The sequence below is a fragment of the Lithobates pipiens genome, unplaced genomic scaffold (assembly GCF_037356315.1).
Source record: "Lithobates pipiens isolate NorthernLeopardFrog02 unplaced genomic scaffold, aLitPip1_a1.2 Scaffold_8, whole genome shotgun sequence".
Lineage (NCBI taxonomy): Eukaryota > Metazoa > Chordata > Amphibia > Anura > Ranidae > Lithobates > Lithobates pipiens.
In genome coordinates this window covers 25,643,799-25,668,201 of record NW_027507903.1, presented here as the reverse complement: position 1 = coordinate 25,668,201, position 24,403 = coordinate 25,643,799, and the positions used below count along the sequence as shown (strand labels likewise).

The 24,403-nt window shown below is 42.2% G+C and overlaps 1 protein-coding gene across 3 annotated transcripts in view; it reads left to right on the top strand.

The window, feature by feature from the left end:
• MCTP2 (multiple C2 and transmembrane domain containing 2) overlaps window positions 1-24,403 on the top strand; it is a 363,628-nt gene that overhangs the window by 303,491 nt on the left and 35,734 nt on the right. For all 3 annotated transcript variants that reach the window (XM_077469064.1, XM_077469061.1, XM_077469062.1), the window contains exons 18-19: window positions 5,920-6,039; window positions 8,571-8,612. In XM_077469064.1, coding sequence (XP_077325190.1) covers window positions 5,920-6,039; window positions 8,571-8,612 — 162 coding nt within the window. The remainder of the gene's footprint in view (window positions 1-5,919; window positions 6,040-8,570; window positions 8,613-24,403) is intronic.

Here is a 24,403-nt window from a genome sequence, read left to right as displayed (position 1 = left end):
TGCTATAATCAACATACAGTGGTGTGAAAAAGTGTTTGCCCCTTCCTCATTTCCTGTTCCTTTGCATGTTTGTCACACTTAAGTGTTTCGGAACATCAAACCAATTTAAACAATAATCAAGGACAACACAAGTAAACACAAAATGCAATTTGTAAATGAAGGTGTTTATTATTAAAGGTGAAAAAAAATCCAAACCATCATGGCCCTGTGTGAAAAAGTGATTGCCCCCTAAACCTAATAACTGGTTGGGCCACCCTTAGCAGCAACAACTGCAACCAAGCGTTTGCGATAACGTGCAATGAGGCTTTTACAGCGTCCTGGAGGAATTTTGGCCCACTCATCTTTGCAGAATTGTCCTAATTCAGTTACATTAGAGGGTTTTCGAGCATGAACGGCCTTTTTAAGGTCATACCACAAAATCTCAATAGGATTCAGGTCAGGACTTTGGCTAGGCCACTCCAAAGTCTTCATTTTGTTTTTCTTCAACCATTCGGTGGTGGACTTGCTGGTGTGTTTAGGATCATTGTCCTGCTGCAGAACCCAAGTTCGTTTCAGCTTGAGTACACGAACAGATGGTCGGACATTCTCCTTCAGGATCTCTTGGTAGACAGCAGAATTCATAGTTCCTTTTATCACGGCAAGTCTTCCAGGTCCTGAAGCAGCAAAACAGCCCCAGACCATCACACTACCACCACCATATTTTACTGTTGGTATAATGTTCTTTTTATGAAATGCAGTGTTCCTTCTACGCCAGATATACTTGGACACACACCTTCCAAAGAGTTCCACTTTTGTCTCATCGGTCCACAGAATGTTGTCCCAAAAGTCTTGGGGATCATCAAGATGTGTTGTGGAGAAATTGAGACGAGCTTTGATGTTCTTTTTGCTCAGCAGTGGTTTTCTCCTTGGAACTCTGCCATGCAGGCCATTTTTGCCCAGTCTTTTCCTGATGGTGGAGGCATGAACGCTGACCTTAACTGAGGCAAGTGAGGCCTGCAGTTCCTTGGACGTTGTTGTGGGGTCTTTTGTGACCTCTTGGATGAGTCGTCGCTGCGCTCTTGGGGTAATTTTGGGCGGCCGGCCACTCCTGGGAAGGTTCACCACTGTTCCATGTCTTCGCCATTTGTGGATAATGGCTCTCACTGTGGTTCGCTGGATTCCCAAAGCTTTGGAAATGGCTTTATAACCCTTTCCAGACTGATAGATCTCAATTACTTTCTTTCTCAATTGTTCCTGAATTTCTTTGGGTCTCGGCATGATGTGTAGCTTTTAAGGATCTTCTGGTGGACCTTACTGTGTCAAGCAGCTCCTATTTAAGTGATGCCTTGATTGTGAACAGGTGTGGCAATAATCAGGCCTGGGTGTGGCTAGAGAAATTGAACTCCGGTGTGGACAACCACAGTTATAGTATGTTTTAACAAGGGGGGCAATCACTTTTTCACACAGGGCCATGATGGTTTTGGATTTTTTTTCACCTTTAATAATAAACACCTTCATTTACAAATTGCATTTTGTGTTTACTTGTGTTGTCCTTGACTATTGTTTAAATTGGTTTGATGTTCTGAAACACTTAAGTGTGACAAACATGCAAAGGAACAGGAAATGAGGAAGGGGGCAAACACTTTTTCACACCACTGTATACAAAATCATAAAGTGTTAAAAAAAGTGCCAAAAAAAGTGTATATCAAAACAATAAAAGTTCAATATAAGGTATTAAAGATAATACACTAACTTCTATAAGTCCAAGTGATAGATGTGTTGTTCGATGTACAAGTCCAAGTAGATTTCAATTCTAATTCCAAAATGATCAATATTATTGTGTGAGTAGTGAAAAGAAAGCGCAACCAATAATTGCTGAGCCTTACCAGATTCATGGGACTCAATAAGGCATTTGCCCTATGAGTCGTTCAGGCTTGTAGGCGATCATACACCAATGTTTGGAACGTATCAGCCAGTAGGGAGATATAAAGGTGAGTATATTCTCCAAGGAACCCCAGAATTGGATATGCTCGAAAGGTCCAAATTGTGGTATGGATGCACACATAAGAGGTCAAAGGAAATAAAAACTCCTAGTGTGAATCCATTTTAACAAACAATATAAAAATAAGTTAAATTAATTCAAGTAGTATGTGGCGCTACCCACCCTGGGGGGATCCCAAAAATTTAAAAACCTTTAAAAAAAAAACCTCTAGATGAACTCTTATGAAGAAGTGTTATGTGGTTCTATCCAGTATTTGAAAAATATTAAGACTTTTTGATTTAGTAATCTAATGCAGTGGACATGATCCAATGTGTTTCAACTACAAATGTATCGTCTGGGGTGACACGAATTGCTAATCAGCCAATCGCATGGCAGCAACTCAATGCATTAGGCATCTAGTTGTAAAGATGATTTGCTGAAGTTCAAACTGAGCATCGGAAGGGGGAAGAAAGGGGATTTAAGTGACTTTGAACGTGGCATGGTTGTGGTGCCAGACTAGCCAATTTTTGTGTTTGAAAAACTGCTACTCTGCTGGGATTTTCATGCACAACCATATCTAAGGTTTACAGAGAATGGTCTGAAAAAGAGAAAATATCCAGTGAGCGACAGTTGTGTGGAGGAAAATGCTTTGTTGATGTCAGGGGTCAGGCGAGAATGGGCAGACTGGTTCGAGATGATAAAGGCAACTAACTCAAATAACCGCTCGTTACACCCAAGGTATGCAGAATACCATCTCTGAACACACAATATATGGAGCCCTGAAGCAGATGGGCTACAGCAACAGAAGACCACACTGGGTGCCACTCCTGTCAGCTAAGAACAGGAAACTGAGGCTACAATTTGCACAGGATCACCAAAATTGGACAATAGAAGATTGGCAAAACGTTGCCTGGTCTGAGGAGTCTCGATTTCATCTGCGACATTCAGATGGTAGGGTCAGAATTTGGCATAAACAACATAAAAGCATGGAGCCGTCCTATATATGAAGAGATGCCATGCTATACGTAGAAAATTATTATATAATAAAAATAAAAAAATTATAAAAAGTAGCAGCAGATATATAGAAATTGCAAATAATGAAAAGAGAGCTGCGCTAAAAAGTTTTGAATATTAAGCAGTCCTCAAAGAATCATGAATATTCCAAAGGTTACATGCAAGTGGAGTAAACTCTTTAAACAAAACACCACCAACACATGAATTGCCCGCTTACCGAAAGGCAAGAATTACCAAGCCTGTATGTTGATCAGTATCACGGCCTGTACGCAGCAGCGGCTCACAGGAGTTGAGCAGAAGGTAAACCAGGTAAGCTCAAGTCATCAGACGTTCAGGGTTGAGCATCAAACACGTACCCAAAATTAAAGAAGACTCACCATAGTGTAAATCCGACTACTATAAAATGTATTTGAAATTAAAGATTACACTTACAGGAGAATGGAGATAAAAGCCTCAATAAAAAGTTTCGCCAGCCAGCTTGCAGACAACCATCCGGTTGGTACACGGTACACCGCGATGACGTCAGCCTCCCTAAGGGAACCCTGGAGTTGAACGGCATACAAAAAACAGAGTGTGTTTCCCTAGTGGTGGGTCTGCACTCTCTACATGGGAATGGAAGCTATACTGTTTTAATAAATCCTGTGGTACAGTTTTACGCTATGGAAGCCTCCTTTCTTCTTTTTTGTCTTCCACATTGATTACTGTAATCTTTGAGATCTGATACTGACCATATACCTATGAGGAGAGTGCGTTGCAGTCGGCGATTGTTGGGTGATAATTCTGACATGTCTGCTGGTTTATAATCTTACCACCATAAGTATCTGGTGAGTTCATTTGAGAAGGAGTGGTGAAGGATTCACACTACGGTGGAGCACTTGGGAGTTTGGAGAGAGAGCATTTTTCTTTATTTTTTGAACTTCAAATCACAATTCAAAATAGAACACTGTTGAACTAATCTTCTGTTTGCTGTCACTGTTTCTATTTAATATGTCTTTAAAAACATTTGATGGATTGTTGTAGAAGCACGTTAATGTATTTTTGCACTATTGTTTGATTTGCACTAACCTTGCCCTTCTTTATTTTTAATTGAACATATATTTTTGCACACAGTTTAATAACGCAGAATTTTTATATATATTTTGTTATATTCGTATATATTTTGCACAATAATATTGAGGATATTAGATATTGGTGCAGGGACCCACACTTAAGATTGCCACCTCATCCCTTTAAAACTGGACACATATTACACAGGTTCTGTGGCTGATTAAGGTGGTAATTAAACTTGGTGCCTTATCAGCATTAAATTAGCCTTCGAACCTGTGTTATTCATATGGTATTCGGGTTTAAAGGGATGAGGTGGCAACCCTACCCACGCTACTCTTACTATACCACATTGTTTATTGCATTTACAATAATCCGAGCAGCAGTGGTCCATTTGTTTTTGTGCACGCACACCTGTGGCGCTGGTATTTATTTTATAATACAAAGTTTAGGCTGGTGCCTGAGTTGCCTGGGGTGACCTTCAACGTGCTCCATTGTCGTCATTAAGTGACCTGATGTCCCATTTTCTAGACTTTGTTTAGAATAAAGTTTTTCAGCAGTCTGGGATGCAGGAAAGAAAATCTCTTGATTTCCCCCCATCAACACAGTCACTGTTGATGGAGTAATCCCTCCCGGGGAGCCATGGTGTTTTCTTGGTTATCAATCAACTTGGGTTACATTCAGCCTGCCCATACATGGCTCGAATCTTGACCGGTTCCTGCTGAACTGGTTGAGTTTTGAACTGTCTATGGCCAGCTTAAGGTGTACTTCCAAATTTTTTTCTTGACAAAGAGTTACAACCCTTGAGTTCCAACTGCTCTCAAGGACAGGTTGGAACGGGAAGTGATTGAATGAAAACACTTTATTTAAAGTGAAAGTAAACCCTCCTATGGATTTCAGCCAAGGAAGCTTCCATCTTGGCCTCTGTTTGATCTTTAACTGCCATGGTGCTGCACAAGTGATCAGTTATGACACCAGCCATTGGATGGTTTGACTTTTTGGTTGAGGACACAACCAATGTGACAGTTGCATTCCGAGCACATGCTGGCAATGTAAGGCCGCGTACACACGGGCGGACTGTTCGCCCAACTTTGTCCGCTGAACAGTGTTTGGGCGGACAGTCCGCTCGTGTGTGGGCTTTCAGCGGACAGTTTCAGCGGACAGTTTGACGGACAAGGTTTTTCGGAATTTCCGAAAAACTGTCCGCTGAAACCTTGTTTCAGCGAACAGTCCGCTCGTGTGTAGGCTTGTTCGTCAAACAAAGTTCCGCGCATGCTCAGAAAGGATTTTCACGCCGAAAGTTATAATGCAGTGTATAGGACGTCGTATTTTTCGTCCCGTCGTACGTGCCGTTCACGTCATCGCGCACGGTTTCAGCAAACTGTTCGTCCGTCGTGTGTGGCCATGTCCGTCCATGCTAATTTTGAGCGGACTGTTTGCCGAAACTGTTTGACGGACAAAGTTGGGCGAACAGTCCGCGCGTGTGTACGCGGCCTAACTCTTTTTTAAACTGTTAACTCAATGGGTTTAGTTCCGTTTTAAGTAGTGTAGAGGAAGGATAGAACCGTGTCCGTTATTTATTGCAAAGTCCCCGCTGTAGATTGTCATGGGAAAGTAAATGAAGGAAAATATTTACTGGAGATCTACTTGGCAATAGTGATTCATCAGAAGGCGGGGGGGGGGGGGGGGTAACCCTTCCTTGCTTTCCCCAAAGATAATAAACATTTTGGCTGTACTGTATATAAACTTTAAATCTGAGTAGACACCACTTGAGCCTTTGTACTTTTACCCTACTACTGTGCTCTCCTGTGGGGTTTTTTTTTTTTTTTTTTTGATCATTTGCATTGCATTCCGCATGCTTTTTATTAGTAATTCTTATCTGTCCATGTCTTTCATTGTAGATATTTTTGCTGACAGTTTGGAATCTGGAGCTTTTCATGATACCTCTGTTTCTGCTGCTGCTTTTTGCTTACAACTTTGCCATGATCACAACGGGGAAAGTCAGCGCCCAGGACAATCTGGTAAGCAAAGGCGAACATTGATTTTTGACTCATGTGCTCATAGTTATAACCAGAAGATCCATATGTTGTACCTCTAGGAGATGCAACTTGATTGTATTTACCCCAAGGCAATAATATAATTATCTTCTAAAACATGTCCCTAGATGGTAGCCCCCCACTTAATATAAGTGCTTACCTTTAATAATTTTATGACTTTAGAGGGTCATGGCTACTTTTTAAATAATTTTTGTCAATAGCTAATGTATGTGCATATGTGTGTGTGTCTATATAGTTGTTTATGCATATATTTATTATACTTTAAGTAGGAAGTTTAAATGACTTTATAGTTTAGTAGGATGTTTAAATTATATATTTACTATAGAGTGTTTATTATACCTCTAAATATATGCATAATTGCACTAGTTTACATATACCTCCCCAATCACCTTTTAACCAGATACCTATTACACCATTCATGTTGGTGTTTATGTGCCATATGAGTCCTGTTACCTGTACTGACATCTTAGGCTGTATTCCTGATATTATACAAAATATTACCCTATTATTTGTTTTGCAAAATGTATGTTAAAGTGATAATAAACCTTACATAAGCCCAATAAAGTGGCTGGCCTCAGGTGATACACGATGATAAATTAAATCCTTCTACATAAACTGAACCTGTTTATCTGCAGCATTCTTTCCTCTACAGCTTTCCAAAGTACACCATTTAGATCATTGGTCTCCAAACCGCAGCCCTGGGGCTGGATGTGGCTGCTTGCTTTTGTCCATCCCTTGGGACACCAATGAAGGAGCACAATTCCCCCCTCACTGGCACCAATGAAGAGGCACAATTCCCCCCCCCCACTGGCACCAATGAAGGGGCACAATTCCCCCCCCCCACTGGCACCAATGAAGGGGCACAATTCCCCCCCCCCCACTGGCACCAATGAAGGGGCACAATTCCCCCCCACTGGCACCAATGAAGGGGCACAATTCCCTCCCACTGGCACCAATGAAGGGGCACAATTTCCCCCCCACTGGCACCAATGAAGGGGCACAATTCCCCCCCCCCACTGGCACCAATGAAGGGGCACAATTCCCCCCCCCCCCACTGGCACCAATGAAGGGGCACAATCCCCCCCCCCACTGGCACCAATGAAGGGGCACAATTCCCCCCCCCACTGGCACCAATGAAGGGGCACAATTCCCCCCCCCCACTGGCACCAATGAAGGGGCACAATTCCCCCCCCCCCACTGGCACCAATGAAGGGGCACAATTCCCCCCCACTGGCACCAATGAAGGGGCACAATTCCCCCCCACTGGCACCAATGAAGGGGCACAATTCCCCCCCACTGGCACCAATGAAGGGGCACAATTCCCCCCACTGGCACCAATGAAGGGGCACAATTCCCCCCACTGGCACCAATGAAGGGGCACAGTTCCCCTCCCCACTGGCACCAATGAAGGGGCACAGTTCCCCTCCCCACCAGCACCAATGAAGGGGCACAGTTCCCCTCCCCACCGGCACCAATGAAGGGGCACAGTTCCCCCCCACTGGCACCAATGAAGGGGCACAGTTCCCACTGGCACCAAAGATGAAGCATTGTTTACTAACACTGATGCCGGGGCATTTTCGACTTCCAGTGGCCAGTCTGGCACCACGGAAGTCTCTAAATGACAGTAAACTGGCCCTTTGTTTAGAAAGTTTAGAGAACCCTGATTTAGGCTTTGTGCACACATAGCCTATTGTGACCGCTGGCCGCGGGAAAACGCAAAACGTGTCAAAATCTCACTGCGATTTTGCAGCCACTGGCCAAAACATTCCAATCCTGAGCATAAATCTTCCATGTTCAGGAGAGGAAGGTTGAACTTCTGCTAACTGCAGCAGCTCCTAAACAGTCCTAAAAGTCTACTGTATGTGTTCATGAACACACAGGCTTTTATGGAGTTGAGTTTAGGAGCTTTTGGAAAAAAAAGTCAAAAGCTCCTAAACTCAAGTTTAAGAGTCTTGGTGTACATAAAGCCTTACATGATATGGGGGGCAAGCATCTGATGTCACACACTGCACAGCACAGAGCTGAATGTCATTTGAGATCTGAGTGGAGGGAAAGGACACACTGCTCCTTACACAGTCCCATAGGGAAACATGCAATTTTGAGGCTGTCAATTGCTCACTGTGTGCTGGGCAGGGGAAGGGGGTTTATTTATGTACTCATTGTAACATTATTTGTTATGCCCGTTGCTGCCCATTTATTTCAAGATTTCCTTTATTTTCACCGCAGTGTCATTTTAACTGAGCTTTTTCCACAGTGTCAGGGTGGGGGTGGCTGTTTGGCCATCATCAGGGCCTGCCTTTGCTTTTTAGTTGTACCTAGAGTCCTCCTTCTGTGGGTCGCACTATACCCTGTAGGTGTTCTCTAGTGAATGCAGAGAAAGTGTTTTTATTATACGTACAAAATAACTTTTTTTTTTTTTTTTCTTTTTATTTAAAAATGAAATATATTTAAAATCTATGAAATTAAAACTGAACAAGCCTCTTTTGTGCTTTTAGGATGGAATGGATATTGGTGACGACGATGAAGATGATGAAAAGGTGAGTTTAATAAACATATTACATGGACGACTCTTGCATTTCATAAAAGTAGCAGATAAAAGTGATGGCAGAAATAATTCATCAGCCAATAGAATTCCTTTTTTAATAGATCTCAATAAAAAGTGTTTTTCTAGTTTTGGGTGTTGTGGGCAAGGATTGAAACCTCTGCCGGGTTTTAGAAATAAAGGCCAAACGTTTTTTTCTTAAGATAAGGAGGGTCATAACTCTGGTCAGTTTATTTTTTGCCATCTGTGGGGAGACTTCCTTGCACTTCCTGTCCCATAGCCAAACAGGAAGTAAGAGGAAATACCTTCAAACTAAGGGAATTCCTTGACCCCCCCGATGACCAGAACTAGTGTCCTCATTGGGAGATGTCCCCTCCTATTACTTTTTTGGGAACAGCCCAAAGTTTAGAATTTTCTTTTACTTTCACTTTCAATAATAATAAACAAGGCAAATAAAGAGGATGAATCTCCCTAATGGGGACACAGGGGGCAATACAAATGACAGGGGTTCTAATAACTCTCCAGTCTATCCAAATGTAAAAAAAGTTTTGCCTTTTGGTTATACTTTACTTTACATAGGTCGTTCAAATTTCACATGTTGGTAGAGTAACTTTTCCTCCATTGTAACTCCTCCTCTTCTTTTTTTATTACAGGTAAATAATGAATTTCAAGCAGAATGTTCCCTCATTGAGTTTTTCAATAAGCAGGGGTGCAGGCTGTCTGACATCCACAGAAGGCTACAGAATGTTTACTGAGATGACACCAAGAGCAATGTCTTGTCATCTTAGTAAATATTCTGTAGCCTTCTGTGGATGTTGGACAACCTGCACACCTACTTAGTCAAGAATTGAATGATGACTCATTGCTTCTGCTTAGAATCTATTATTTACCTGCAATTAAGAAGGCGTTACTACAGAAGAGGAGTAATGCCCCATACACACGGTCGGAATTTCCGACAGAAAAAGTCAGACAGGAGCTTTTCATCGTATGCCCCATCTGACTTTTTACGTCGAAAATTCTGACTGACCTAGAAAGAGAACATGTTCTATATTTTTCTGACAGAACAAATTCCTATCGGGAAAACCAAAAACGACGCATGCTCTGAAGAAAGTTCGAGACGGAAGCTATTGGTTACTGGCTATTGAACTTCCTTTTTTTCTAGTCCCGTCGTACGTGTTGTACGTCGCCACGTTCTAGACGGACGGACTTTGGTGTGATCGTGTGTACGCAAGACAGCTTCAGAGCGGAATCTCAGTCTTAAAAACCTTCAGAGTTTATTCCAACGGGAAAACTGGCCATTTGTACAGGGCATTGCTCTACCAGCATGTGATATTTGAATGAGCTGTTAATAAAGTTATGCCCACATTTTTTTGGGTACAGCCCTTGTATGTTATTCAGCAATATAAGTTAATGTCCATAACCGTGTGTGATACTCTGACAACTGCAGTAAATTGTCAGTATCTTGTGTAAAACATTCGTCCAATGTGTTGAAAAAGAGTGCACATCGCCAAAAAAAAAAAAAAAGATTATGATGGTATGAAAAAAAACAAGCCATTAAACTATTTGAAGCTAGCCTAAAGAAACGTTTCCTTCAATAAGTAACAAAACACAGATCACTGTCTCCAGGGGTCACGAGGAGCACAAAGTAAATGTTGGGGGGACCACAGGTTGGGCATCAAAGTTCTAAAGGATGTGGCATTGGGGTGATTATACCTATGTGGTAGATGCTTTTTCCCAATGAGTTGCACCAGTCCAAACTGTATTTTAGGACATGGCAGCCCACTTTTATTGAACAAAACAGAAAGTTTTCCATTAACGTGAAAAGTCAACTGAAAATGCAAAGCCATCTTGCTCCTTTGTTGCTCCTCTTACCAGTCCCTCTGACTGTGTTGCCCAACTCTCCTGGTTTACTTGGCTCTCTTAGTCTTTAGTCGCAGCACCCTGCTGCATGACCCACTCCTGGCCTCTGGATAGGGGTTCTCCTACCTCCCCGATAGACTTCTACCTGACTCCTGGAATGAGCCCTCATGTCGTCTGGCTGGGGGCTCCTTTGACCCCTGGGCAAGACCTTCTGTCTCCTGACTACTGGCTGGGGCTCCTCTGACTCCTGTGTGAGACCTTCTGTCTCCCAAACTTGGTGCCCTGAGATATCCTCAGGCTTGAATATATAACGACTCCGCACACCTATGTTCTCACACAGGCTTCAGACCTGGACACAGGATTGAAGGTCGTGTCCCACCCATTTCACTTTGGAACTTTCAAGCTTCAGGCCCTAATCCGGGACTACAGAATCCAGAGAAAACCAAAAACATAGCTTTCTTAACTCAGAAAGTAGAACTTTGCGTTAACCTCTAATGCTAATTCCATGTCATGTTCTCCAGCTCCTAAATTTTCACAGTGGCAGGGCCTCTCGCTGCCAAAAAGAATACAGTAATTGTTGAAAACAGAATTGAAGTTTTTGTGTCTGAATCATTGGAAATGGACATTAGAAGTTGACTGAGAGTCAGGGCTATGGGAGGATAGTATTGGCCTTTTGGTATTACTGGTGAATTGTTACAGTGCTACGTAGACAAAACTTTTTTTTTTTATATAAGTATTGTATTAAAACATTTTCTCTTGTGTTTTTTTATTTTTATTTTTACTTTACCGTGTTAACAGCAAAGTTTACGATCAGGAAGATGTAAGAATGTGCATCACAAAGTCTAAAATCACTTAGAGTTCCCTTAGGTATTTTGCTTGTTTTCTTCTGGAGGGTTACAATTGCATGAGCTCAGTCAGACACCAAGCACCATGTACAGTGATATTGATGGATTGATAAAAATAGTCCAAATGAGTGAGCCACACAGTGCAGCCAACAGCCATGAAAAAGCAAAAAGCATGTTTCTCCAGCAAGGGGAAATAGAGATGTCTGTGAACCTTTTATATAGTGTGAGCATTAGCAGAAGCTCACGATCCTTGCGCTGGGTGTGGGGAACATCTGTTTCTCAGGCATAGGGGCTGATAAGTGAAATTAAGGGATCAATATGCTGCAAATAAGAGTACCTCTTCTCCACGGCAGCCACTGTTATGGTCAACGCTGCGGGGAGATCAAGTGGTGCTTTCTTTTAGGAGCGTTAAAGAGATCTATCAACCTTGGACTAGTGACATTTCTACTAGAATAAAATTAAATCTTTACCTATTTTATTCTGACTAATGGCAAAAGTAATAATGTGGATAATGGTAAACTGCAGTTCAAATTAAAATATTAGTCTGCTAACCTCAGTAGGGTTACACATCGGAGGTGGGAATTTGGCCAGATTAGTTGACATCACTGAATCAGTAATATGTAAAAGAAGGTTGGTAACAAAAAAAGCTATTTGTAATATTAATAACAAAAAGAGCAGTGTGCAATATTTTATGGATTAACCAGAATATAACAATATTGATTTGTTATAATACACATACCTGATCTTATAGTTGCGTACATAGTAGGTGAGGTTGAAAAAAGACACAAGTCCAACCTATGTGTGTGATTATATATCAGTATTACATTGTATATCCTTGTATGTTGTGGTCGTTCAGGTGCTTATTTAATAGTTTTTTTAAACTATTGATGTCCCCCGCTGAGACAACCGCCTGTGGAAGGGAATTCCACATCCTTGCCGCTCTTCCAGTAAAGAACCCTCTACGTACCTCTTTTCTTCTAATTTTAATGAGTGGCCATCAGTGATCTATGTTACAATTTATCATTCTAGTTTTTCTAAATTGACTTTAGCAGGTGTTAATGACAGCATTGTGCTAGATAAAGTAACATATTACTTCACCCACGTAAGGTAAAGACACCAGTCCATCCAGTGAGGTGTCTACAATTGTCCCTATCCCTGTACACTGCACACTCACAATGGTCCCTACCCTTAAGGAGCCCACAAGCCAAGGTCCCCATTCATATACTAGGGCCAATTTTGGACAGAAGCCAATTAACCTACCTGCATATCTTTGGAGTGTGGGAAGAAACCGGAGTGGCCAGAGGAAACCCACGCAGGCACAGGGAGAACATGCAAACTCCAGGCAGGTAGTGTCATGGTTGGGATTCGAACCAGCAACCCTTCTTACTGCTAGGCGAGAGTGCTAACCACTACACCACTGTGCCGCCCCCATACTTCATGAGAAGGTCCCCCACACCCCCCTTCCCCACTTGCCTTAAAGAAGAATTCCAGATATTTATATTTCATAATTATATACGAGTATGTATGTGTGTATGTTTGCACAAACCAATCAATATACGCATATTGATTTTTTTTTTCTTTTTTTTTTTTCTTACCAATAATATGTAGAAGAATACATATCGGCCTAAACTGAGAAAAAAATAAGTTTTTTTTAAATATATTTTTGGGGGATATTTATTACAACAAAATAAAAAATAATGCTTTTTTTTTCAATATTGCTTTTTTTTTTGTGCAAAAAATAAAAACCGAAGAGGTGATCAAATACCACCAAAATAAAGCTTTATTTGTGGGAAAAAAAGGACGTCAATTTTGTTTGGGTAAAATGTCGCACGACCGCGCAATTGTCAGTTAAATTGACGCAGTGCCAAATCGCAAAAAGTGCTCTGGTCAGGAAGGGGGTAAATTCTTCCGGGGCTGAATTGGTTAAAAGACGCACATTTAAGTATGTATACATCCGGGGTAAAGCTGTCCACATAGACCATCCCCCGCACCGCCGGCTCTCACAGCTGTCAGTCTGCAATTGTGACTGGGAAGACTACCCTGTAGTAGAGCGATTTGAAAATGAGGCTTGAACCGCTCATGGAGCGCAGAGTGGAAGGGATGACGTCGTTGGCGTTGAGGAGGACAGTCTATGTGGACAGCTTTACCCCAGATACCTGCATACTTAGATTTGCCTCTCTTAATCATCAACCATGTGAGTTACTAAATGTTGTACCTTCATTAAATGTAACCATATTGCTACACTTAAAGGCACCTCTCTTCTCTTTTTTTATACTCAGTTGTGACACTACTTGTATATTAAAGACATCGCTTGTAAATCAAGTCAAAATTGATTTTAAAAATTTTGCTGATCTTGCCAAATGCTCTCAAACCAAGGTTTTAGTGTGTGTGTGTGTGTGTGAGAGCTGCATATCGCTGAAGTAGACATCACTATTCCAAGTGCTTCCTGTGCCGAGTAGCTGCCCTGCTTTTATGTGAACACAAGAGGTCGGCCGATTGGCATAGATGAAATGCTTTGCATTTTCTGAATAAATGTGCAGTGTTCTCTTAAAATGGAGAGTATGATGTCACCTCCCTGCCTCTCACCCCATCCAATCAGAGAATTCTTTGTAATCATTAAAAAAAAAAATACTAAATATTTTCTAAATGGCATCTCTGCCAAGCAGCCAATGACCTGTGCTCAGAATTCAGGTCAGCTGCTTGGCATGGGACCCAGAAGCAAGTGAAGATCACTGGAGTAGCAGCATCTACCTCAGTGATTTCCAAGTGCATTGTCCAGGTATGGTATATGCATACGTTAAATTGGTCCAATGTAACTGTGTATAAAATATCCATACCTAGAGTTCTTCTTTAAGTGCACTCCCCTACTTCTCTATTTACCTGCCTTGGAAGTACCCCGTTCTTCAGATATGGGGAAGCTTGCTACAATCTTTTCTCTACTAAATTCTTGGATCCAGACTGGCCAATTGTCAGACCCAAGCACTATGACATTGGGTCAAAGGGGAGGTCATTGGTCCTGTCTGAGCTTTGACACAGGTCAACATGGAATTTACACAGGGTTTTAAACTGTGGGCTTTGGCAGGATAACAGTGCAACAGGGATAAGTATCGGAAGTAGGGGAGGGCTGTCATGAGATCCCTTTTGCTTCACTTATCTGTTGCTTGAGCCTTTTAGACCCTGATATGGTAGGTATACATTGGCAGTTTTGTGGAGGTTTTTGGAGCTTTTCTTCAACTTTTGATTGAAAGCAGGAATGCAAAGAATTGATGGGTTTACAGCAATCAACAGTTCCCTAAGATAGTAATTAAAACATAACTAGGAATCCTTTATAAAACCTTCTTGACAAGAGATTTGGGTGGTTTCAATCAATTCCCACTGCAATTTCTATTGTTTTGTTGCTAGAAACCAGGCAGATTTTTTTTCCATGGGCCATCCAGTAACCAAGTGATCTTTTCAAAGCTAATAGAAAGTTTTTTCATTTTGGTTTAATTTTTTTTTTCCAGGCAAAAAGTCAGACCAGTATGTAAATTGCTAATGACATGCTGGAAAGAGTTTGCTGAGCTTTACGTAGCCGAAAGGCAATCCAATTTACCATCTTTTTTTTTTTTTTTAGAGACCTACTTAGACCTTTCTTAGAGACCTACTGGGCAGCAGCTTGTCTTCTGGCCATATGATTTTATTCCATATGGCTTGCACTGCAAGGAGGAGAGCAAAAAAAATCAAAAAATCTAATTGCAAGGTCCGGGAGATATTGTCTACCAACCTTAGTTTAATTGAAATCTGGATATTTTAAAGAGAAGCTCTAGAAACGAAAAATAGTTGGTGACCCCTGTATACTACCAGTTTTCTCATTTTAAAACTTTTTGCAGAACTCTGGATGCTGCTGCTATCCAACACTTCCAGAGCTGTCAGATAAAGTGTCCCCTGGTGGCAACCAGGATTCATCTCTCGACCCTCTACATCAGTACAGAACACTGTGTTGATTTTGGGGTCTTCAGGAAGAATTACAGCGGCCAGCAAGGGAAATTACTATCTCACACAACCATAAGTTTCTCATAGCGGCGGCACCCAGATTTCTGCAACAGAGCTACATTTCAACATACCACACCCCGGTTGTGGGATTACTTGTTTTATTTATACCTACTATATAAAGTCACAATCCTATCAGTAAGACCTCTTTCACACTGTGGCAGTTTTCAGGCCTTTTAGAGCTTGAAATAGCCTCTAAAAAGTGCCTGAAACCTGCCTCACATTCTGTGCAATGAGTGCTTTCACACTCTGGCGGTGCGCTTGCGGGACGTTGGAAAAAGTCCTGCAAGCAGCATCTTTTGCGCGGCTTTGGATCGCTGTATTTAGCGCTCCCAAAACCCCCTGCCCTTTGCACTGAATGGACAGTGCTTCCAAATAGCCTTTAAAAGCGATTTGGTAATGTTCATAAAGCTTCTGGAAACTGTCAGCAAAGGCCTCTTTAGGAATCGATCGCAGAACCGCTGTCACACATTCTTGGATTGCCGCCACATCTGCAAAACTTGCCTTTCATGATGCTCTTCAGGCGGGGAAACAAAGAAGTCTGCAAGCGCCAGATCAGGGGAATACGGTGGATGATGAACAGGTATGCTGCATTGAGGCAAGAATTAGGACACACAGATCGCACAGTGCGCAGGCACAGGATGAATCCTGGTCACATATGGTAATGAAATCTCCAGAGGTTTCCATCCGTTTTGCTTTCTGTTGGTCTTTTAGCTTGTGCGGCACAAACCAGGAACAGATCTTCTGCTTACCCAAATTTTTGTAGGCGATGGTGCGCACCATGTCCTCGCTAATGCCCAATTCCTCCTCCATCAATCGAAGAGTCGATAATTTCTGCGGTTCTGCTTGTCGATGGCCAAACCAGACGTGGCTCATCCTCAGTCGTTTCTGTCCCTTCGTGAAAGTATTTTAACCAGTTGTAAACACAACGTCTGCTCACGGCTTCCGTCTCGTATACTTGCACCAACATTTCATGTGTCTTTCACCCGTTTCCCCAATTTATAGCAGAACTTGGTGTTCACTCATTAATTCATTACATGATGACCCTACCGCTCACTCTGACTATGGTCGACTGCCCACAGCAGGTTTACCCTGATGGTCACGTGAACTCCTTGCTAGATGGTGCTTCTTGACGTGTCTCTGGATAGCCATGTGCATGCGCGTGCACCTGGCCCATGTTGCTGTTGAACCATGCACCAAACTTTTTAGAGACACCTCGTATACCTACTATTTAATGCCACAATCCTATCAGTAATGTATACCTATTAATAATAATAATATTATACCATGGCATGATCTAACCAGTAATGTATACCAACTATATAAAGCCATGAATCTGATCAGTAATGTGTACCTACTACAATTTATAATGCCCTGATCTCATCAGTAATGTATACCTACTTTAGGACCACCCTGTAGTTATTTAAATTATGTATTTAGCGGTTTGTCTTGCACAATGTCTCTAATTTTATATTGGCATAGCTGATGTTAAGCCTTTCAATGAGTACTTGCACTCATAAAAATGCTCCGATACTAAAACAATACCTTCAGACTGGCCGGTTTGCAATGCTATTTCAAAGCATCGTCTGGTGCAATTTTGTTCAGCAGCTCAGGTGTGATTCCAATGCGAATTGTGTATGAGATTAGAAATTGCACCTGAACCAGACTGAGATCACACTGGACTCTTTTTCAGATCGCACTGCGGCCGACCCACTCATATGCGAACAGACTATAAAAACTCACTGAAACGCACATGAAAACTGATGTGAAATGGATGTGTCTCCAAGCGAAATCTGTGCGGTTTTCACATCCATTTTCATGCATGCATGGTGAAAATGAGTCCTAAAAACACTGCCACGTGACATAAAAATAGGTATCAGTAATTTGTATCGGGGAGAACTTGAGAAAAATATCGGTACTCATACTCAGTCGTAAAAAAACTGAAATAAGCGCATCCCTAATTTATATACTTGTTACAATAGCCTTGAGTGGAAAGTGTTTAAAGTGGTTGTAAATCCTTACATATACCCAGTGAAGAGACTGGCCTCAGGTGATACAAGAAGAATAAATGAAGCCTCCAGCATAAGTTGCACCTGTTTATCTGCGGCCCTCTCTCCTCTACATTCAAAGTCCATAATTTACAACTTGTTTCTTGGCTTCAAAAGGCAGGGCGAAGGGATCTGATGTCGCAAACTGCACAGCAGAGAGCGGAGTGTAATCTTAAACCTGAATGGAGGGAAAGGACAAGCCCCCCTTACACAATCTCATAGGGAAACATGCACAGCCGAGGCTGTCAGTCACCTGTTGTGTACTAGGGGGGCGTCCCCTAGGATCGCTTGGTGCCGGCATAGACTGTCATAAGTAATTCATGCAAATGGCAGAGGAATGCAAGAGCAAACAGAAATCACACTGGGTGCTTTTTACAGAGGCCGGTAAAGACTATAGAAAGATATGCTTTGTTCATTTTTCATTGCAGAGGTTGACAACCACTTTAAAATAAAGTTCTAGCGTGTAGACTGCAGTCTATCAACACTAGGTGCATTGCAATATAGTAATGTACTATTTCACATCCTTCTCTCTGATAGTTGCATTGTCATGCCATTCATAGCGGATTTTTATAGCACAGAATCAGCCCCCGTTTGACTTCTACTTCCCCAGATGGAAGACACTCTGCTGGATTCTTTCTACAGCGTTCTGTTAGAGGGAATAGTTCAGAGTGTATCATGTCAAAAGCAAAGATCTCTTTGGTCTGCGAAACGATGGAATAATGACCTCATGATTTTGTTCCACTGAAAGGACGCAGCACAAGAACTTCACTGTTGGACATCTGCTCGCTCAAATGATATGCAAAATGTAACTTCAAGATGTTAACGAATTCTGAACCCTCTTAGAAAAACAGACTGTTCACGGAGTTGAAAGGTTTTTTGCCTTCTTGAATGCCTTGACCCATTTTATAAGCATTTTGATTGAAAGAATGGAGGCAAATACTGAGCATGCAGATACGTATTTCACTATTACAATATTGCAGTGCAGCAGGCATCGTCCAGGTCATGATATCTTTTTTTTATTTTGTCATAGATTGCATAGAGAAATGTAAACAGTCATAATTAAATTTCACTATTGTATGTTAAATTTCCTTTTTAGACTGTGTTTTAATAAATTAACATCCTGTCATCATTTTGGCATTTTCCAGATACACAGTGCTTTGAAAAGTCTGTTCAGAGCATCTGTTTCCTTTCTTATAGATCACTATATGTATTGTCCTATATGCTGTTTTGTAATGATGATGCAACAGACAAAGTATTTACACTGTGCAGTGTTGGGTTGAAAAGTTAATGCAAATACATTGCCTTCTTCGGAGCAAATTAGTACTGTATTGTGAAAAAAACATGATATGTATATGGCAGGTTGCCTGTTAACACTTTTGTCAATAATTTGTCAAGTCACTTGTATGCCGATTAAGACCTCATTCAGAAGGGGCCTGATACCCGCTTTAGCCACCAGATTCTGTGTGCAGGCAGCCTATCTATTTCTGTTGGGACACAGCGGCTGGACCAACACAGCCACTAGTCCCAATTTGACAGCCGTGTGGGTGAGCAACAATGAACAGTCTGTATGGCTGTGAAATTGAGACCAGTGTCTGTATCTGTGCAGCCCATCTAGGCTTTTTTGCTGCTGCAAATTACATTTTAAAGCAGCCCTTCTGAACCTGGATGCCATGGAGCCCTAGCTTTCTTCTAGAGCAGCAATTTTTAACCAGGGTTCCATGGAGCCCTAGAGTTCCTCTAGAGCAAATATTCTCAAACAGGGTTCTATGGAATGCTAGTGTTCCTCCAGGGTGGTCCTTCTGAACCAGGATGCTATGGAACCCTAGCTTTCCTCTAGAATAGCAATAGGAAAAGAAAATGCCACTCCAGATAAGGGATGGAACGAGGTAGGCTGGGGAATGGACTATTCCCAAGGGTGCTAGCCTTGGCTTGGCGGCCATGCAATTTGGTTAAAAGGAATGGATGTCTGCACACAGAGGTAATAATTAATCTCTTTATTGTAAAATCGGTTACATGAATAACACAACAGGACAGGCAAACAGGTACAGGTAGATGTGTTTCACACAACGACGCTGCGCTTATTCATTAGTAATTGTAATGAATAAGCACAGTGTCGCTGTGTGAAATGTGTCTACCTGTACCTGTTTGCCAGCCCTGTGGTGTTATTCATGTAAATGATTTTACAATAAAGAGATTCATCATTACTGCAGTGTGCAGGCATCCATTCCTCGTTCCTCTAGAATAGCCATTCTCTATCAGGGTTCCATGGAACCCTAGAGTTCCTCTAGAGTAGCTATTCTCAACCAGGGTTAGAGCAGCCATTCTGAAACAGGATTCCATGGAGCCCTTGAGTTCCTTTACAGCAGCCATTTCCAACCAGAGTTCCATGGAACCCTAGAATTCCTCTACAGCAGCCATTCTCAATCAGGGTCCCATGGAACCTTGGAGCAGCCTTTCTCAACCAGGATGCCATGGAGCTGTAGAGTTTGTCTACAGCAGGCTTTCTCAACCAGGGTTCCATGGAGCCCTAGAGTACCTCTACAGCAGCTTCTAAACCAGGTTTGCCTGGAACCCTAAGATTCCTTCAGAGGTTCCTAGGGATTCCTGGATCTGTTGATGATTGCTCTCCCATTTTATGGTGGTTTCCAGTGCCAGCACCACTTTAGAAAGTTAGAAGCTGTGAAAGCGGTTATCGGTTTAGTTCTCCGTAAGGGTCACACCCTTTCAACTGACCACCAATGTAGGGAGTATTTTTCACCAACCCAGTAAATTTGTTTTAATAAGGGTTCCCTGGGACCTGAAACTTATTATAGGTGTTCTTCTTGGGTAAAAAGGTCAAGAAAGGCTGCTCTAAATGTTGCTTGGGTTTCCTTGAGAAGTGACCAGTTGATATCACTTTTGATGGTGCCTGCATAATTGTAAGGCCAGCGCCACTTGGCAGAGGCAGCTGCTTGACACCAGTGATCTTTTTAGCTGTCTGCAAAGTTACTTTTCCCAAGATATCAATGGACTTTTGCTGATGGGTGCAAACAGCAGCAACTGCCAGATTTTTTTTTTTACAGATCAAAGATCAGTGGCCTGCACATCACTATTTACTGGTTAAATGTAAATAGAGCCTATGAGTGTCCCTGAATGCAGACTGTGTGCATCCAGGGTTGGCATCTCTGCGGTGTTTGAGCCGCACACAAGTTTGCCAGTTCATATGCTGCCATGGCACAGAGTGTTGCTTTGTCCAGAGGCGGACACAGCATATAATTTCAAGGGTTCTTCTGTGCCCAAACATTTGAAAAAGGGTGGTTTAGAGAAACATGCATTGTTTGTAATTTGTCATTTTTCAGAAGCTGGTTTTCCACTAGATGAAAACATTAAAGCTCTGATTCACACCTGCGTTGTTGGTAGTGCGAAGCTCAAAGCTCCAAAATGCTCAACAACCAAAATCCCCATGTTTTCAAATGGTGCCTGTAGCTTTAACACCTGAAGCTCAAAAAGATGCATGAGCTAATTTTGAAGGAGTGTGCAATATTTTGGTACTATAGACTTTATAGGAGAGCTTGAGACTGACTAAAACTAAGTGTTTTTTAAAGGCTTTTTTTCTAAATCGCATCTTCCCCATGTACCAATATCTCATTAATGTACCTCTGTTGAAGAAAAGAAAAAGCTTTCTTTATATCATATGACAAGCTTTACCTTAGCTTCCAGTTTGTTGTGTGGAAATCTCCTCCGCTACTTCCTGATACCCGTCCCTTAGGTTGGAAAAACCTTTAAGACACAGGAAGTAGTTCACCAGCTGACCTCAGTAATACACCCTTGCACCTGTCCTCCCCCTCCGAGACATTTCTCTCACCCACCTCTGTACTCACATACAATCAATGTCGATTAACACCATTCTCGTTGAATACGCACTCAGGGCCTTCCTCATTTTGTACCTTACCACCTTCTCACATCGATTGCTTATTTAGCAGAGTGTGCAAGAGCTGAGCAATGACACAACAACCTATGTAGAGCAGGCTTAAAAGACAGCCAAAAGCAGGCTATGTGTTTTTAGTGAACCCTTAACAAAGTTCATGAAAATGACACGTATTAATATCCTAAATACAATTATGATTACCTCAACATAAACCTGTTTTGCTTGCTGTAACCCGCTTTCTGAGCCTGTGCTGCTGGATTCAGATTATGATGCTGGGAAGGGTCATGCAGAGCTAGCATGTCATTGCCTTCCACTCTGTGTCTCCCACAGGGAACTACAGTTCCCATAATTCAATTGGCAGTGGACAGTGGCATGGGCGAGACATGGGCAGGGCATAGGACTGAATGTGAGAAGAGGGGGTGGAGCCTTGGCATGTCTTCTAAGATGATTGACACACTAGGGCAGGGGCAGGCAACCTTAGAGAGGTGGAGTTCTACCTGAACAACATGAGAAGTCAAAGATCACCGGGCACGGTGTTGCCACCTCACACCTGATTTAAACCTCTAATTGCAGTACTACCGTGTTGTAAATGCATGCAAAGCACAGCAATCATGGGTTTGAATCTGGTGGTGAGAAGGCAGCATATCACCTCCTCACCACCTATCAACACACACTTGGATCGCTTTTCATGTGAGCAGAACTCAATGAGCCTTTAGTTGCATTCAGCAGAGGCACCTTAGGGCTCATTAACATGTAAAGTTGGGGGTTGTAAAACAGCAGGATATAATGGAAGTCTATGGCTAAGGGCAGCAATCAGGGCAGCAGGGTCGGAATTGCTACAGACGATTGGAATTTCCGATCTGAACTTTTTCCGTCGGAAAAATAGAGAACCTGCTCTCAATCTTTTGCTGGCGGAATTTCCGCCAACAAAAGTCCGATGGCGCCTACGCACGGTAGGAATTTCCAACCAAAACCTCACATTGGACTTTTGCTGGCGGAATTTCCGGTCGTGTGTACGGGGCATTACTCTCCCATATTTTTGGATTCATTTGTATTGCTTAACTGCAACGTAGAATGCATGAAGGGCCAAGATATGGCCATGCATTATAGAAGGGGTACCTTAAACAGAATTACAAATCCATTAGCTGGTTATAAAAAAAAAAGTCCATCTGTGTATGTATTTCATATTTATTCAGCAGCATGCTTGGAGTCCAGCTTTACATGGCAAAGCTTTGCATCTCTGTTTTCTTAGAAAAGAAAACGCACATAGAAAATCTTTTATTTCATAATGTCCCATTTCCGTTCTTCAGTCATCGTTATTTCATTTTTGATTTTTATGCCTCAGCAGCAAAACAAACACTTGTACTTAGGATTTTAAACCAAGTGCTTTTCTCTTTATGTTTAAAAATGAGAAAAATCCACATGGACGCTGTTGTGTTGCTCAGATTGAATCCTTCCTGCTCTTCCCGAGCAGCTTGATAGTTACAACAGAAGTAATGTTGTGCTTGTTAAACTGTGTTATCACCACATTTCTTGGTTCAATCTGAAATGTGTAAATAAAGTCAGCAGGATGTCGATGGCACTGCCAGATGATGTCTCCATGCTGCAGCATGAGTAGGCTTGTCTTGGCTGCTCAGACTTTGTCAGTCGAAGGAATGATACGGTGTGAGTTTGGCCATATAATCGACCATCTCTGCTGTGGTTCCTCCAAGTGCGCATGTAAAATTATATTGTATGGTTTTTAAAGTAGATGGACATCATGGCTTCTTATTTCTGCAAGAGAAACCTAAATCATTATCACAAAGGATATGTAGAGTAATCAAAATATTGGCTGCTTAAGCTTTGTCAGTCGAAAGAATGATAGAGGGGGAATTTAGTCATATAATGGTGTTTTTTTTTTTCAAGTGCGTCTAGAAGAAATTATATATGTATATTATGTTTATATAATTATTATGATACTGTATATACCGACAACAGTTTACACATCACTTTACAACATGAGGGCTGGCAGTATAGTTACAATTCAATGCAGGAGTGAAACAGAGGGCCCTGCTCATTGGAGCGGCACAGTGGTGTAGTGGTTGGCACTCTCACCTAGCAGTAAATAGGGTCGCTGGTTCAAATCCCAACCACGACACTACCTGCCTGGAGTTTGCATGTTCTCCCTGTGCCTGTGTGGGTTTCCTCTGGGTACTCCGGTTTCCTCCCACACTCCAAAGACATGCAGGTAGGTTAATTGGCTTCTGTCCAAAATTAGCCCCGGTATATGAATCTATATATGAATCGGTATATGAGACCTTGGATCGTGGGCTCCTTGAGGGTAGGGACCAATGTGAGTGTGCAATGTACAGGGATAGGGACAATTTTAGACACTCACTCAGCTTGAACTGGATGGACTGGTGTCTTTATTCAACCTTAGTAGCTATGTAACTATATATATATATATATATATATATATATATATACACAGTTGTGCACAAATATTTGCATACCCTGGCAGAAATTGTGAAATTTTGGCATTTACCGTATATACTCGAGTATAGGCCGACCCGAATATAAGCCGAGGCCCCCAATTTACCCCCAAAAAACTGGAAAACTTATTGACTCGTGTATAAGCCGAGGGTGAGACATGGCTGTCCATCCCTGTGTGTCCGTCCATCCCTGTGTGTGTGTCCGTCCATCCATCCCTGTGTGTGTGTCCATCCATCCATCCATCCATCCCTGTGTGTGTGTCCGTCCATCCATCCCTGTGTGTGTATCCATCCATCCATCCATCCCTGTGTGTGTGTGTGTGTGTGTGTGTGTGTGTGTATTCATCCATCCATCCATCCCTGTGTGTGTGTGTGTGTGTGTATCCATCCATCCCTGTGTGTGTGTGTGTGTGTGTGTATCCATCCATCCATCCATCCATCCCTGTGTGTGTGTGTGTGTGTGTGTATTCATCCATCCATCCATCCCTGTGTGTGTGTGTGTGTGTGTGTGTGTGTGTGTGTGTATCCATCCATCCATCCATCCATCCCTGTGTGTGTGTGTGTGTGTGTGTGTGTGTGTGTGTGTGTGTGTGTCCGTGCAGCCTTGTGTGTGTGTCCAGCCTACC